General features: G+C 43.0%; 1 protein-coding gene and 1 long non-coding RNA gene across 5 annotated transcripts in view; both read left to right on the forward strand.

The window, feature by feature from the left end:
• daam1b (dishevelled associated activator of morphogenesis 1b) overlaps positions 1-17,322 on the forward strand; it is a 47,674-nt gene that overhangs the window by 15,327 nt on the left and 15,025 nt on the right. For all 4 annotated transcript variants that reach the window (XM_086188969.1, XM_086188966.1, XM_086188968.1 and 1 more), the window contains 2 exons: positions 11,111-11,399; positions 13,996-14,085. In XM_086188969.1, the coding sequence (XP_086045095.1) occupies positions 11,214-11,399; positions 13,996-14,085 (276 nt within the window). In that variant the 5' untranslated portion in view covers positions 11,111-11,213. The remainder of the gene's footprint in view (positions 1-11,110; positions 11,400-13,995; positions 14,086-17,322) is intronic.
• On the forward strand, positions 4,811-6,110 carry LOC147242999 (uncharacterized). Its single transcript, XR_015110522.1, has 3 exons — positions 4,811-5,076; positions 5,747-5,916; positions 6,016-6,110. It is a non-coding gene; the product is annotated as an uncharacterized LOC147242999 (long non-coding RNA).

Here is a 17,322-nt window from a genome sequence, read left to right on the forward strand (position 1 = left end):
AGGGATTTTTAAAGGACAGGCTGCAGCTCAGGCTATCCTAGGAGAGATTTCAACACTCCACGTCTTATAAATGATGATGGCAGTTTTTTTTAATCACTCAGAAATAAATCTATGTCTTAATATTGACTTACAAGCAGCTGTAGCACACACAAGGAGGACTGTCCCTTGCGATACTGAGAGACAAATCAAGACGGCTGCTTTTGGTGCTCTATGATATCTACAGCTGAATTCTCTTTCCCCCCCCCCCCCCCCCCCCCAGTTGTCTGTCACTCACCGCTGACGCAGATGGCTGATAGTTGAATATTTAATGACAGAAAAAGAATTGATCCCGATGAGACGGATTCAGCGGTACGGTGCACCATTGCCCTGTTAAAATTTTGAGAGCTGATTTAACCGATTTTACAGCAGGTGTATAAGTGTGCTGCAGTCACGCAGCCAGTTTGTAATTAGGTCATAACAGCCTCTCTCTCTTTTTTCTTATTTTGCACTTCCTAAATCTTGTTTTCTATCCAATTGGCAATTTGCTGACATCTTCACATAAATGGCCCCTCTTTTCCTTCGGTTTCGTTCCACTTGCATGTTAGGAATATCATGAACATGCTTTTTCGCTTCACGTCTTTGACTTTGTACTTTGGAGCTGAAATGGTTAACTCCTTTACAGTCTGGTTGCACTGATTCAGACATTTGTGTTCTCAATCATAGCTCCACTGGGTAATTTGTCCAGATAAGTGAAAGGTTGCGGTGCATGTGTGAAAGCAGCCTTGCAGCAGCAGGAATGTGGTTTCAGAGAAACTATGTTTTTGCTGCCATAACCACCGCTGCAGCTCATCGTGTCTATACTGTAACACAAGAACTGGTTCGCTGAATCCAGTGAAAGTTGACACATTTTCAATATGGTCTAAGGTGAATCCGTATGCATTCTGTAATTGTTGCTTCCTGTTGCAGCCATATTGGGTTATTGGTCTTTACATAATCTTTAATATCTCTTTCGAACCTTGACGGATTTTCTGTGCTATGAAGTTTAACCGTTTCACTGACGAGTGGGGAGAGGTGGTTCAATATGGGTGCAAGGATGAAGCAACTGACCACTTCGAGACATTCATTACTTTATCTTTCTGCACGGAATTTCAACTTTCGTGCAAACTACAATTTAGATTTATACACTTTATGTAATTAAATCGTTATTCATTTGTGACAGTCAGTTCAGAGACGGGAAACATGGGGAGAGAAAGAGTAATGACATGCCAGAAACATCCACTGAGCCCAGGAAGATTGTGTAGTAGATCACCGGGTTACCATAAATCACAATTTCTATCTTTCACATTATTTGCAAGTGACCCATGACAAGTGCCTGGCAGATAATGCGCTCTTAAGAGTACCATCAATCCATCCATATTCTGTACTGCTTATCAGTTAGGGGTTGGGGGGGGGGAGCTGGAGCCTATCTCAGTTGATATTGGGTGAGAGGCAGGGTTCACCCTGGACGGGTCGCCAGACCGTCACAGGTCCATCAGGTGCGATTAGGGGCTCAGTGTCTTGCTCAAAAATACCTGGACATGGTCACGGGAAGGAGTGGGGATCAAACCATCGACCCTGCAATTGCTAGACAGCCACTTAACCTCCAACCCATGCTGCCCCGCCTCTTAAGAGTATAAATCCTGTTAAATTCATCTGCTCACTGAATCTGCTTTGGTTCCTCTGATTCAAGACAGTCAAACACACCCATAGGAACTGCACATGCAAAACCCTGAGACATTTAAATATAGTCAAATAAAAGCAACTTCCATGATTTACTATTCAAACTTGAACCTGCGTGGCGAATACACATGTTATATATTAAACCCTTTTTCAGATTTTCAAAATCAGGAAGCAGCGCGATTGTGCTATTTTTAGACTAAATGGTTTTTGTGCGTGCATGTGTGTTGGAACTTAGCCAGTAAACCGAAGCCAGATGACTAAAACCCTTGCGAGCATATTGTCATATGTTTGTCTCCTTGGCTGCCCTGAGTGTAACCTCCGGTTAAAGGGTTGACCTGAAGAAGAATGCTAACATCTTTTGGGTGGGGGGTTGGAGAGTCTGTCTGCAGAACTAGTTTGACAACATTGCCTGTGGAAAGAGCAGCAGCCCTTTAACCTGCTTTTTAATCTCTGTCCTCCCTACCCCTCAGCTGCACACTCCCCAAACATGGAGGTTCATTTTTACTTTGTGCCATTTTTCATTGGTGTAACAATTAAGAGGAGGGAATTCCAGTGAATTACTTTCAAGACATGCATCACTGGTGCTTTGGAGATAACATTTAGTCTTATCTCGTGTGGGGAAATGAGTTACTCTGCTGTCCAACTTTAGCAAATTATGATCCTACAGTCTCCAAAGAAACTGATGTTTGCAAACATCTTCATAGTTAATAGGTCTGTACAAATTGTGCTTCTGCCCAAATGAAAGCAGTCAATATACAGTTGGAAGGGTCATCAGCAGGGATCATGGTGGCACTTCTCAGGAAAAACCTGTTGAGGATGCAACAAATAAGCAGCAGTGATTGAATCTTTCCAAAGCAACAGTCTTATCAGCACTGGCTTTGCACAATCCTTTGTCCCCTACATAACTTTGTAGCCTCCTGGACGAACCATGTCACCCGACCACAGAATCAGTGGATGACAGTACGAGGACGACACGCAGTAACCGGATCAACTGTCTTCTGTTTACATCATTTTTGAAATCAGGTGTGTGTCGAGATAGAGAGGCTTGTTTTAGAGGATGACACTGAGTCATCACAGGACAACTGTGCTTTCATGAAACATGTGAGGACCATGAGTCTGTATAATGAGAAAGGAAGCAGTAAACAATTAGATTAGCTTTCAGGCAACATGGGTAATAGAATTCCCTGTTCTAAGTTACTCAGCGTCTCCGTAACCACAGTACACAACAGTAATACTATACGAGTAGAAAATGCAGATCCTCTGGTCTGGGGACCTAAAGAGATGACTTAAGAGTGTTTTTGTTTTTGTTTTGTTTGTTTTTTTGTCAAAATTTACAATATCTTAAGCTACTCAGATGAATCTTTTAGCTCGAGCAGAATATTCATTCGAAATGACTTTATGTCTAAATGATTAAACATCTGTTTCAACATTAAAACACTTAATAAGATTTAAGAGGTTCATTTTTAAGCTGTTTTATTTGCTCTCATTTATTTGAATTGCACACTTTCTGTGTGTTGACTGCAACGTGCCACTGTTCCAAAAAAACAGTGACATAGGAATGAGTCCTAAAAGCAGGTAGTGTGTTAGCATTGTCTCAAGTGTCTGCAGTTGTCATCATACGAAGAAGATATGAAGAAGTGCAAAGCTAGTTGTGGCTACATAGGTGCAGGGCGTGCTTTGCGTAGAAATTGCATTTTTGCTTCAAAAATCCCTAAAAGTGGTTTTCCAATTGTAAAGATTATCGCACAGAACAACACATGCAAGTCATACAAAATTTGGGCTTTTGTGAGAGGGAACCCATGTCTATGCTGGCCTCTGGGTTGGCCTAGTGAAATACGTCATCCCTGCAGCATCCACTTAAACACACTGTTTATTAACTGACCACATGGAAAATTAATCCTCATTCTTTGGTTTAGCTCTGAGTTCTTGATTGCAGGCGACTGTCACTACTTTGAGCCTCCAGATGAGCATAAAATATATCAGCCGGTGATAGAAAGGGTTTTGGGTGCTGGTATCCCTTCCTCCTGTCTCTGTATATTAATCCTGTAATCTGAGAGCTACTTCAGCTCCACTCGCTCAGCCCTGTGACATTAATGCTCCAGAGGCGATGCCTTTGTCATATCCTGACACACAATCCTCAAATGTAAATGCACACTATGAGCACGCATGCATCAGAGCAGAGCCGACCTACTCCTGCTCTGGCGCTCTCAAGCTAACAACACTTTTGACGGCTCTCGGTTGACCGAGTGACAGCCGCTAAGAAGTGATTGATTTTAATCTCCTCTTAACCTGCCAGTCAGCATTTCTGTCATGGCCCTGTTATTTCCTGATGTGTGTCCAAGTCTGTGTGTGTATTTACTCATTGTGTGCTTAGGGCGCCATTAAGTAATTGGCCGAACAAGCGCTGCATGATGTCCAGCAGTGCAGGACAGTCAGCCACCTGTGCAGTTTCCACAAGGGAAACCAAAAAAAAAAGTGGAACATCAGATTTCACATGAAAATAATTGTCAAATTACTGCTAGTGTTTAGAAATAACACATCACTTCATGCTTGGTTAGCGCTGCTGTTTGCTTCGACAAGAACCACAAAGGTTTTGTGGTCAAAGTTAAGCAATCCTGTACTTGAGCAATAGGTGCATTGAGAAATTGACACGGTGGTATTACTTTGAATTGTTGTTATTGCTGCAGATTTTGTGGTCGAGCCCTCGTGCTGCCCCTGCCAAATCCAAACAGTTTTGAGTTCCACATGTTAAGCTGGGTACAAATATTGCTTTGCTGATTGATTTTAAGCTGGGCAGCTTTCAGCTGAAAGGGCTATAACTGGCCTTTTGTTCTCAAATGTCCAATTCGATCCAAAATGAATCATGAAGTGTGCTGCACAACAGTCCTGGGGGTCCTTGGTTTGTAAGCCTATGACCACAGTAGTGCACTGCAGATGCTACAATGACCAGCTCATGACCTTTGTCCCTAGTTTTACCTAGTTACGTAAGCACATGTTTACGCTCTATGGTTGTCAGGGATTTTTTTGTCTGAGGGCGTGTTTCCACTGGCTCACTTCAGCTCAGGTCGGGTCGGTACAGCTCAGTACATGTGTGTTTCCACTAGCACTGGGTACCAAGACAGTGTGGGTGGACTCACCGGCCAAGAGTTCCCCGGCGTAATTTGTGTGCAACACAACAACAACAATAGATGACATGAAGGCAGCATGGTGCCTGTTGTGCCGTATGTGGTTTTTGCTTAAACTGAAAGTAAGGGACAACAGACATGCAAGGCTTCAAGCAGCGAAAAAGAACACCCAAGAAAAGTATAAAAGACTTTACCAAGCGATCGACCAGTATTCCGCCGAGGCTAAGATGCACGAAGTAGACGACTTAAGTGGGTAAGTTATCCAATCAGCGCCCGCTATGTGTTTACGTCACATTTTAGTCCCCTCTCAGCTTGCTTGGAACCCCAGCGGAGCAGGGACCAAAATGGTAATGGTTAGTACCATGTTGGGGTCAGTGGACACGCACCCTTAGAGACACTGTGATGGCATGGCTGCTCAGTGGTCAGCACTGCTGCCTCACAGTTAGATAGGCTTGTTGTCCCAGTGCCTGGGTGGGTTTTCTCCCCCCACCAAAGACATGCATGCTTGGTTAATACTCCTGTCAGTGCTCCTGACCAATGCAGTGGCAGAAAGGACTGGGTTTGCTCCCCCACTGCATCATAGAGGATGGGTTAATGCAGAGGATCATCCTCTTTGTTTTTTTGTTTGTTTGTTTTTTGGTAATAAAATGACAATAAATTATTTCTCCTGAATTCTGTGTAGCAAAACAGTGCGAGATGACTTCAGCAATAATGTGCCGAGTATCTTTGCATTGGAAATAACTGCAGTGAGCTGATCATGAAATCAAAAGTCTGATCCATCCCAAATCCTAGATCAGAAAAGAAGATTAAACTTGTGTGCACCAAATGTTTCTCTAACCAGCCTCTAACACATAGCCGCACACATAGTCCACATACCTCGCTGACTTAACACCAGACTTGTGTTGTGTTTTTCTTCATCACAGGTTAATCCACAACAACACATGAAATGATTCAGCTTCTCTGTCCTGTTAGACTGTTTCATGTAATAATTTCTTTGAGAAATGTCATCCATCCCACAGAGGTCAGGGTGAGACGGAACAATGGCCCTGGAGGGACAGGTAGCTAATGTTTTGCTCAAGGACATTACAAAAAGGTAGATGACAGCTAGATATAGGCTCTTGATTCCAAATTTCATTCAGTAAGGCCCTTCGGCAGAACAGGGGTTTCCTAATTTAACCATTGTTGCTGCCAGACGGATCATCTTCATGCTTAAGCTGTTTGTCTTGGCTGGAGAACTATTTTGCACTATAAGAGACAAAGAGAAGCCGTCGAGCCAAGTTTACTCCCAACCATCATTAAAGCGGCTGACGAATTAGGCAGCAGTAGCAGCAGATATCTAAAACTGCATGTAGCTCTCATTGCCAGAAACTGTTGAGGATCTCCAGCTGGTGCAGAAGAAGGTATTTCACACACATGTTTTCGATACACCGCTGTCCACTGTGTTCTTCTTCCAAATCTGAATTCCCGTCTTTACCAGCACATGTTTGCCGAGAACATCAAAGGTGACCTTTTGGCCCACAAATTACACTAATTAATTGGACCACCGCAATTCATAACTTTTCTCCTTCATAACAAGCTTCAATAAATGGTTCAACTTGGATATCTCACTATCTTTTCAAACTTCTTCAATCCTTTCAGCCCACAGAATATCCTCGACTCTCGGACTTTCTGCGTCTTTGGACACAAACACCTCAGATTTCAGGAAATAAGACTGGACTTTTAATAGGAGCAGTGTGGCAATAAAAGGGAACTGTTAGACTGGGTTTGATTCAGATGTCCCAAGTGGCACTTGAGCAATCTCAACCACATTATTTCTACCACACAGTTTGCTGCAGCTGCATCTTATTTGCCTTTAAATCATCAAAAATAACCATCGCATGCTCGGACACAAGGTAGCGTCATTCAATCACTTGTTTTGTCTGGTTTTGTGTGACCAGCATTCCAGAAACCCACATAAAATAAATTGCAGGGGTGCATGATAACATTGGCGTGGAATCAGATGCAGCAGATATACTGTATGTCTTGTTTGATGGTAATTGGTTTTGGTCAAGTGGCTGCTATTTATAACAGATAATGAGGAATAAGACAGTAAATATATAGGGCTTTTCCAAATGCTTTCAAAATAGAGTAAAAACATTACTGTTTCAAATTCCCAATGTTCCCATTTGTTTTTCATCCTGTGCAAAATGTAAATATCATATAAACCTGTTTTTATATCTGAGAACATTAAACAATCAAGTTATTGGACTTAAGCTTGAAAAGTGAGCAACAATCGATCAACTGATTGTTCCGCAAGTGAGTGTTGAGAAGACGCTGAAGATCTGAGACAGAAATTGGACACATCAAAGTCAAAGGAAAAGAGGCCTTGGCAAAGCTTGCGAGAAAACAGCTGGATGAAGTGTCGGAGCATCTTAGAATCCTCGCTCTCTGGTCTTCATCGGTCCATTGCCACGCACATGTTTCATAACGTGAGTGTTTAACCTAAGATGCTCCTCTGCCTTCTCTCCAGCGGACCTGACAGTTGCGCAGGTTGGACAGAGAGATCTTCAGCAGGCACCGTGTCCAGGCTCAGGCTCGCTTTACAAACACAGGGATTCTTTTGAGTGTCTGGCCTCACGCCAGGTCATCCGCCAAACCACATGGTCAAGACAACAACAAAACTATCCAAGGATAGAAATCTCCTCCACACAAAGAGAGGAGTGTTTGTTTGAATATGAGTGGGTGGGTTTAATTACTGGATGTGTATGAATGAAGAAGTAAAAAAACAATCTGCCTCTTACTGTAAGCAGTAAGGAGCCATGATGTTTTTCTGGAGCAGGCCAAAAATGATTTTAACAGCATTCTTCTTGATTAGATGGAAAGTGCAGCTGTTACATGGCATTAACATAATTTTACAGACTGTTAGCATTTCAAACATGCCTAGTAAAAGGATTTGTCTGTGAAATGGCCTTGAATTCTGCCAACTTTCCCTCCTTGAATGACTTAAGGGTCAGTTTCTGTTGTTTGTGTTGTGCGTTTGCCGGCTATGATTGAGGACAACCTGCGTTCAGAGCAGGTGACAGTGGAGTGTGTGGTTGCATGGGTGTTGTTCAGGGTCACAGGCTCACCTCGCTATGAGAGGAATGTCCTCTTGTTCGAACAGGCCTCTGTAATGTTGGGAACCTTGACCGTCTGACAGACAACCTCCGGGGGCTAATGTCAGTGCACTCACAGGTTAACAATTACAGTACAAACACGAAACCTTCGGCGTTTCCTCCCTCCCTCACCGGCTCCCCTCCTGCCGGTTTTCTTTGCACTCCCTTCACATGGTGGAGCTGTGGCACATCCACCAGTCCCCGCAGCTGGATGGGGACCAGCCCAGTCCCACTCTGGTTTTAAGAGTTTATACAAAGTTTACAGCTCGCTTTAGCTAATGGAAAAGATGGGCAGCTTTGTGGACTAATATGGTCAAAGAGGGCTTTGAAATGCTTCTCCCCGTCATGCTAGAATAGATGGTGAGCGTGAAGCCAAGCAGCTGCTGCCGAGGCCTCTGGTCGTCTATTTGGAAAAGTCAAGGATGTGTCAAAATAAATACACTGTTCAGTGTGTTAGGAAGAGTGAACTGCTGTGTACTTTATTTCACGTGTGGCCTTTTGGCCTCAAGCCTCCTGTGGGTGTAGTACACCTGAGTTTGTATATGTGTTCTTTTGGTGTCTTTTATTTAGAACACAGTGGTTATTCTAGTCATGGAATAAATTTGCTGGTTTTGTTTGACACTTGGCCAGCTATTAGCACCAATCATAGCCAACAAATGCACAACCCTTACAACAGAAACTGTTGTGTGTGGATTTATTGTCAGCACAGTTTACTTCTTGGGCAGAACGTGCGTTGGTAGCTTTGTGCTTTAAAGTGTTTTTATGATCCTTTTGATTTTGTCAGCATCCCCATATTTAAGAAGGCATTTTTCAAACAAAGATTTGAAAACCCTTTCTGGTGAGGAAACTGGAAAAAAAAAAAAAAAAAAGACTGATTCAAAGGAAGAAACGCCACAGATGGTTCCAGACTTGAAGAGTGCAGCTGAACCAAAGAAGTGGCTAAAATGAGACGGTGATGACATCAGGGTTTTTTTTGTTTTTTTTTTAGGTAGGCCGCAAAACTGTCTTTTTATAATTTCACTCAACGTCGTCAACATTTTAATAGGAAAAATGCATCATTTCTCTCCCCTTTGGAAGAAGCAACTGAAGCTGCCTCAAGCCACTAAGCACAGTGACCCACAATCTTTGAATACAGCTAAGGATGTGACCTTACCAGATTACATTTAAATATGATGCATTCAGGCTTTTCAGTTCTTCTGAAATCAGCTGCAAAGGTCATGCGGTTATGTTCCTTCTAGCAACCTGCAGGTCAGTGCAGCTCCTGTGGTTATGATACTTGGCATCACTCCGGCAGGGCAGCTAACTGTAGAGTTGTGTTTGTGACACGCTGACGGCAGTGTCCTGGTGGGTATCTGAACACCATGTCTGTATTTGCCAGACAGCAGAGAGGTCTTGTGCTCTTTATTCTATTATTCCTCTTTGGAAGAGAGCCAGCACGTCTGAGAGTACACTCTCCAGCTGTTCTCGCTCCAACAACGCGAGTTTGCTTGCAGCTTGTTGCTTATTAAACCAGTTTAAGATTCAAACTCTGTTCCTACACTGTAACTTTCAATTCAAGTTTCTTAACTATATTGCATCCTTTTGCCAAAGAAAAAAAAAGTGTCAATATTTGGCCCTGCTGTAACCAGAGAGGGACTCTAAAGGATTTTACTGTATATGAAGTTCACCACTCTGGGACAGTCAATGGGGCAAATCGGTGCAGGAATCTTGTCCTGATGTGAGTTATCATGTTGGTTCGAGTCCTGTGTAGACCTACCCCTCCACAAATTCACCCAAATGCACTCTTTTAGTCTTTGTCGTGTAGGCACAGATTGTGGTGCACATGTTGCTTCCTCCCTCGCCTCCTTGTTTTTTTTTGTTTTTGTTTTGTTTGTTTGGTGCAAAATCTCATTCCTGCGAGTGTTTTCATGAGAGTTGGGTGCGTTCGCTTGATTTAGGAGTTGAAATGGAACATTGTGTAGTGTGTGATCGCCAGATCTTGAATCACCATAAAGAAATCTACTGAAGCTAGTCGTTTACCGTATACCTCCAGTCTTATCGTAATCTGTTTGGATTGTGAATCCAAATCTTAAACTACACACGGGCGTGTGAAGAGATCCCTTCAAGCATCTGGTAATCTGCCTGAGAGGCAACACTTTTGATCTCACTGGATCCTCACCTGGCCATGGAATACTTTGTTATGTGCCTTTATGACAGTGTAGCTCTGTGTATTTGTATCCATGAAACCGATACGTGGTTAAGTAACAGAAGCTTGTCAAAAGGGTGCGAGAAGATGAAGGTGGCCGGGATGATTCAGACAACGTGCTCACTCTCACACACCTTTCCGATGACTAGTGTAAGGGATTACAGGAAGTCCTGTTTGTGCTTTTATCCGCTGTAACCAAAACAGACTCCAAAACAACAGCAGCTCGCCTCACACACTTCCCACCCCGGCCATTGGAAACACACCTCTCTAATCACTGCTTACTAGAGCCGAGTCAATGCTGAATAGGAGGAAATGGGAGATGAAAAGGTCTGAAAACACTAATCCAGGCAAATTATGGTCTCCATTTCAGACGCCACTCTCACAGGGCCCAGTTGTATAAACGATGTAATTAAATCTTTCACCATGTGCCCTCAGTGATACGGTGTATTGTCCTTTCCCTTAATAATGATGACCCCTGCATCATAAATCATCACAAAGGTTAGGTTCGAGTGGGGGAAACCCATAGTCTTGATGTATTTTATGTTGCATGCTCAGAGGTGGGAATTTAACATTGTTAACTAATGACTGTGGTGATAATTGATCATCGACTTGAATGGTGCCCCCGTGTTTTCACTGGCATTTGGTTGTCTGTTCACACGGTTGCTTGCAAGATTGCACAAGAACTGTGAAGCCATTATTTCTAAAAGCTTGGCAGAGGTATGTTGCACTGGCCAAGGAAGACCCCATGACATTTTGAGGCAGATTAGTTATAGCGCCACCTGGGGGTCTCAGGAAATCCTCCTCCTTTGATATACTCATTGCTGCTTGTGCGTTGACCTTTGGCTTTGGGCCTCATCAAAGAAACGTCAGTGGTCTCTCTCAGTGTTGATAAACCCTCAGTCTATACAGAAATCTATGCTTCGTGTTTCTCTGAAGGCTTCTGACCAAAGATCCCTTTCCTTGTGCAGCACACTCTGACGGAGGCCAAACTCTGAGGTGGAGGAGGTTGTAAAGAGGCCCTGACGGAGCCTCCCACCCTCCCTACCTACCAGCCTGACCCATCGGACAGCCATGGCTCCTCGGAAGCGTGGTGGCAGTGGCCGCGGTGGCCTCTCCTTCATCTTCTGTTGTTTTAACAACAGCGATCACCCAGAGATCACCTACAGGCTGCGGGAGGACTTTGCCCTGCAGACCATGGAGCCATCACTGCCCATGCCTGGATATGATGAGCTGGACAGCATGTTCTCCGAGTTGGTGGTAAGAGACTACGCTGACTTTTTGTCTGTGAAATTCAGATTAGAATTCGGCTGTTCAGTCAAGTAGTTCTTTGATTCAGCCACTGTAGTTTACATTACAGCTTTACACTGTTGCTTAGTGGTTGGGGTTGGGCTGTGTGCTGCATCAAGAAAGGAATGCGCTGCACCTGACCACACCTCTTTTAAGGTCAACACACCCGCGGGCACTCGGATGGGCGTGAGCTACTTAAACAGTGTGGCGTTGGGCAGGTTGTCAGTCAGAACCTGTTAACACATTATTACCAGGTGGAAGCTAGGGCCCTTAGAAACCCCCTTTTTTATTCTTTTTTATTAATCTGATGAGATATTTCTAAAACGTCCTCTAATCTCGCTACTTTGTCCACGATGTCTCCTACATTTTAAGACATTCATCAGGAATGTCACCCCCTTCCAGTTTAATTGATCCTGTGAGGAACGGGTCCGCCAGGCTGCTATTCTTTCCTCTCTCTTCATTGTCACCTCTAATTTGCCGTGCTCTCTTCTCTCCACTGTCCCATTTTTCCTCTCCCATGGTTGCCACAGTAATCTAAGCATGTCATTTTTGCACATCAATGGGCCTCATTCAGCAGCTCGTAATGTCCTGGCCTCCTCCATCTGCTAATTGCTTGTTTTTCTCTACTTCTCCTTTATGAAGACATAATTGAGTACGTTGAGTGTGACGACAAGGAGGTTTTCAGTCGCTTTGTTTACCAAAAGGAAACGGCCACGTGCTTTTCTTTGCACCCATTGTGAACCTAATGTGCGGCTATAATTGGAGACGATTCAATTTTTTAAAAAAGAAGAAAAAAAAGGCCAAGGTTGTGGAATAGGTTATGGCCATTGAACATGAGATTGACATGAACAGCTTCCTCTAATCTTGCAAGTCAAAGTGACTCTTCAGTCTCATTTGGTCCTCAGAGATGCAGTTGCTCTTACTCACAGTCAAAGAATCGCTGACGCTCTGTATGATCAGTAAAGCATGCAGTTGGACCGGTTGCTTTCCCTTCATTCAATTACTGTTTTCATTGACCAAATCACTCCAATCACTAGTTGAACCAACCAGTTTAGAACATCTGATTATGGCACATTATTGATTCACAGAGCTTGACGGCTTTTGGAAAGAACGTCCTCAAAGAGGGATCCCAAGGCTGAACAGAAGCATCAGTGAATCTGTAGACTAAACCTAAATAAACTATGTTTCCTCTTCTGTGGAAGTGGCATCTGACACAGAACAAACCTGTTTAGACTCACACTTCCCACGGTATTGTCTCCATGAGGTAATTGCTTTGCAGCAATCACCGTCGTTGACTCATCACAGACACTAGTGCTCACGTTAGGCTCATTTAGGTGTAGTTGTTTTGATGTTCTTCACCCAAAAAATAAAATGAAGTACTCACAAAAAGGGATAGCGAGCTCACAAAGATGCTTCTCGCTCCTGCATGACCTATTTTTGACTCCAGAACGCAGTTAGCAACAGCAACACTGCCCCAAAAAAAACGTCCGTTTACAAACTCAAATGCACCATCCGGTCTACTCAGTCATTCTTAATCATTCACAAACACTTGACACTGATTTGAACTAAAACCAAACTATAACACTTCCAACTAGCATATTCAGTTGAACTAACTCGCCCACACTTGATCACAGTCTTGCAGAACTGGAAGAGTTATAGTTTGTTTTTGGATCAATTCAAATCACTTGTGCTTTATTAAGCATTCGGGTGGGTAAAGAAGCAGGGCTTATGGTGGGTGATGCATTTGAGAGTTTGTAAATTGTGGTGCAGTAAGCTTCAAGCTCAATATGTGATGCGGGGGGGGGGTGTGTTTGTGAGCCCAGGAGACCTATTTGTTAGCGCTTGAAAAGCAAAATATATTTTTTGGGTGAAGTGTCTCTTTATGGTTGGATTCTTGTGACTGAAAACAGATATTAAAAGTCAGGTTTGGGCCATACCAATGCATTTTCTTTAAAGATCCCTGTGATTTGTAGGGGGTTTTTTATTAGTAAAGAAAAGTAAATGCCTGCACATAAATTGCATTATTATGATCTTGAACCAAAATTAAAAAAAAAAAAAAAACAACACTCCAATATTTCCTCCAAAACTGCATTCACTCACTCCCGGTTCTCTGGATTCCAACACTTCCCAACAGCACCCTTTGTGTGCCTCCGTGAAATATCTGTCATTCATTGATACATGTTGTTTCCAGATGTTTGTTACCACATGTTGAGCAGACAGACCACGCCTTATCTCTTCCCCCATTACTCACGCGTCTGAAAAGCCTGAAAGACATCTGATTTGATTCAGTCATTGAATTTATGATGAACGCACCCGGTCATATCCCACTGATCACGCAGCACAAAACCGTCCTGAAGTGAAAACAGGCCCACTGCCACATGTTTTTTGTTTGAGAGGAAAATGTGATTAATTTAGACATTACCAAATATGCAGTATTATAGTTTGATCGTTTGTGCTCCGAAAGTTTTCTTTTTCAAGAATGAGTGAATACTCTCTCGCTGCCCTAGGTGGCTAGAGTTTGCCCCTCCTTCTTTGCACTTCTTAATGATCTCATTATTTTCTGCAGGATGAGCTCGACCTCACAGAGAAACACAGGGAAGCCATGTTCGCCCTGCCTGCAGAGAAGAAATGGCAAATCTACTGCAGCAAAAAGAAGGTAAAAGACCGTCTGTCAGCTGCTGCCAGCCGGATGCTGAATATCATCCACAGATATCCCAGCTGTGTGTGTATTCTCCTCCCTCATTGATTTGTTGATGCCTGAAGCTGGGTGTTTTCTAAAACACACACCACAAAAAGCTTTCGTCACTCGGTCCCTGATCTGACAACGTGCCCCAGCATGAGTATGTGTCTGCCCATCCGTGGAATGAGGGTTATTTTTTTTTTATATTTTATATTTCACAACTATACAAATGACAACAAAAAGAGTAATTTAAGTAGGATTGGGGATTGGGTTTTTTGTAAAAAAAAAATTGTTTAGATTAATTTTAGAGAATTTAAGTTCTGATCAAAAAGTGAGCTCAGATGTTAAGAAACATTATGAGGGCACACAGGGTGTAACCTGCAGTCATTCTTTTTTATTTTACTGGTTGAGCAAACTTCCAAATGCCGGCCAAGCAATAAACAATGACTACAGTATGATTTCATTTATTTATTTACAAGGACAACTAACAGCAGGTTTCTACAAATGTGCCCGCTGACTAATATTCAACTGTAGTCTGAAACCAATAAAAACCTTACAGTTTATAACAGGAAGACAACCGTGAAAAACAGCTTTTCTTTAGACAAAACCCAAACAGTTCAACACATCACGCAAAAGAATAACTTCTGTCGCATCTTGCTTCATGTTTCTGCTCAGAGGAATTCCTTTGGTAATAAAACAAGCACGATTCTGTACATCGCTGAGTTTTTAACTGTTGAGATGAAGTCGTAAAGGATACTGTCGCATTTGGCCTCCCTCACCTGGCATCAGTAAGACGTAACTAACCCTCGCAGTTTCACAATAGGTCAGAAAGAAGTATTTTGGTTGCAAATAAGGAATATACTTTAGTTGGATTTATCAACAACATTCTCATTGATCATGATCATCAGGTTTTGTTCGGTTTAAAACTCAAAAGCTGGGACTGTCCATCAACCACAGGAGCCCAAAAAATAATAAACAGTATCCCCATCGGAATGTGACTTTTTGATATATACGAATAGTTACATCAACATTGCAATTGTGCCACTGCACCAGGAAATATACCACTCCCATACTACCAAAGCTACAATCTATTACATTCATGTCCCAGTCTGTCATATATTAATCAGAGTCACTTGGCACAAAACAACTTAATGTCTTTCACATATTTTCCATCATGAAGGAGTAACTCACTTAAACGGGTGCTGCACAAGATGTAAATAGAAATAACTGTAAGAGGGACTAAGTTGGATCCAGCCTCGTCCATTAGACACGTCCTCTAACGGGGATAGTAGTGTTAGAAATGATCAAGTACTGAAATACACCGAAAGAAGCTCGAACCATAATATCTGGGACTCTTGACTCCATCGGGCCTCAAGGTTGCTTTTTTTTTGGTCGATTTATGTCTCGGAGACACGTGAGCCGTATTTTAATGGCGCAGTATTTACTTTTAGATAACACACCTGTCTCATCAAAGCATGCACGTAGCCATAACATACACTGCAGTGCTGTGTGACGGTGTCACATTACATTATGTCTTGTCCTCGTGATAAAAGGATTGTCAGCTGTTCCTCCTTTCCCTGTATATTATTTCACCCTCCTCATGCAGGAAAACACAGACGCCTGTTCTCGTTTAGATCAACACCAGTCGAGGTTTGAACGTGCCCTCACATATTTTTTTTTTCTTGGTCAAGGCCACAGGTATGAGTGTGTAGGATATCCTGCCCAGACTAATTCATGCAGCTTTATAAACCTTTTCCCCACATCCGCTAACAAACTGGAGGTCAGCTGGGATTTAGTCGGATGCACAGTGCAGCATGCAACAAAGACATTATTGAAATCGCAAGTACAAGGGAAAACACAGATTCAGACCTTCAAACTGAAATGGAAGAATACGGTTTTAAACCTTTTAAGTTTCATCCCGTGTCACATCGTTCACCTGAAAAATGGATGTAAAACATGACCAAACCCCTTCTTTTTCTTTACGTATCAAATTCCATTTTTTTTCTTCCTGTAAAACAATATCACAACAATCACGTATCAGTCAGTTTTCCGTCAACAGTATGTCTGCACGACTGCAAGCTAAGGTACGTACAGTAAACTTGCTAGCTAAAAGGATTCTTCAGCTGTTGGTAAGAAAGCTGGGATATTATGGCTCTGGGCTCTGTATCGGTGTTGGCACTGGATAGAACCTGAAAAAAACTGAGCTGAAAGAATGTGTATATTGGTGCATCCCTAGTTCCCACTCCACAACTTCCACACCTTGATATCCTCAGCTTGATTTATGTTCAGATGTTATATCAGCTGCTTTTGATGAGGTGACTGCTACAGGAGCACAGAGAAGAAGCACCGGTTCTCTGGATCTCTCCTTTGTAGCCCAACAGTTTGTGAAAGTGTTGATGAATTTACCGCTGAGTTTTACTCGATGCAGCATCCTGAATGTCCCCTCGGGGATTCATAACTTGTTATCTCATCCACTAGCAGCCAGAAGCAACAAGGTGGTAGAAATGGAAACAGAGTGGTGGTGTCCCAGTTAGTGACCTCATTAAGAAGAGTCCCAGGCCTTAAAGTAGCCTTGTGTGACATTTTGAAAATAAAACTTCAAAACGTTGCTTTGCTTCAGTTCAGCTCCAAGAGATCAACTAGGAGTGAGTGTGTGTGTGTGTGTGTGTGTGTGTGTGTGTGCGTGCGCGCGCGCGCATGTGGTGTGTCTGAAGGTGGAGAAGAATCGACCTGTGGGGGAGGGGGTACAAGTCTATATTGTTGAGTCAGCAGCCATCTCTGGCTCAGACCCAGGCAGATAAAACTCATTTTCAGAGCACAGAGGAAGAAAAAAGGCGAAGGCAAAGGAAGTGCTCACTTATCCAAACAGGATGGCCTCACGTCCACAGGTGCAGTTTTGTATGTGAGTCAGGGTGGACGATAAGGACGGTGGAGACATCAGAGGCCTCCGAGCCCCTGAGTGACGAGAGCACTGTTTTGTTTTGTTTTTTTGGCCGGTGAACTTTTGGCGGACAGACCCTTCAGAAGTCGGGCTAGGCTGAGAGGAGATCAGTCAGTAAATGCAGCAAAGCCTCAGCTGTTTGGTTTGGCCTGGCACCTGAGCAGATGAAATCATCAGTCGTCTTCCTGCCTCTTGTCAGCTCTCCTCAACATCTGCCAAGATTTACTGGTTGTTAGCAGAGATTTTTAAAGTTTAAATTTCATCAAAAAAAA

Source organism: Aulostomus chinensis, chromosome 20 (assembly GCF_037954235.1).
Source record: "Aulostomus chinensis isolate RoL2024-O1b breed Wild chromosome 20, RoL_Achi_v1.0, whole genome shotgun sequence".
Classification (NCBI taxonomy): Eukaryota; Metazoa; Chordata; class Actinopteri; order Syngnathiformes; family Aulostomidae; genus Aulostomus; species Aulostomus chinensis.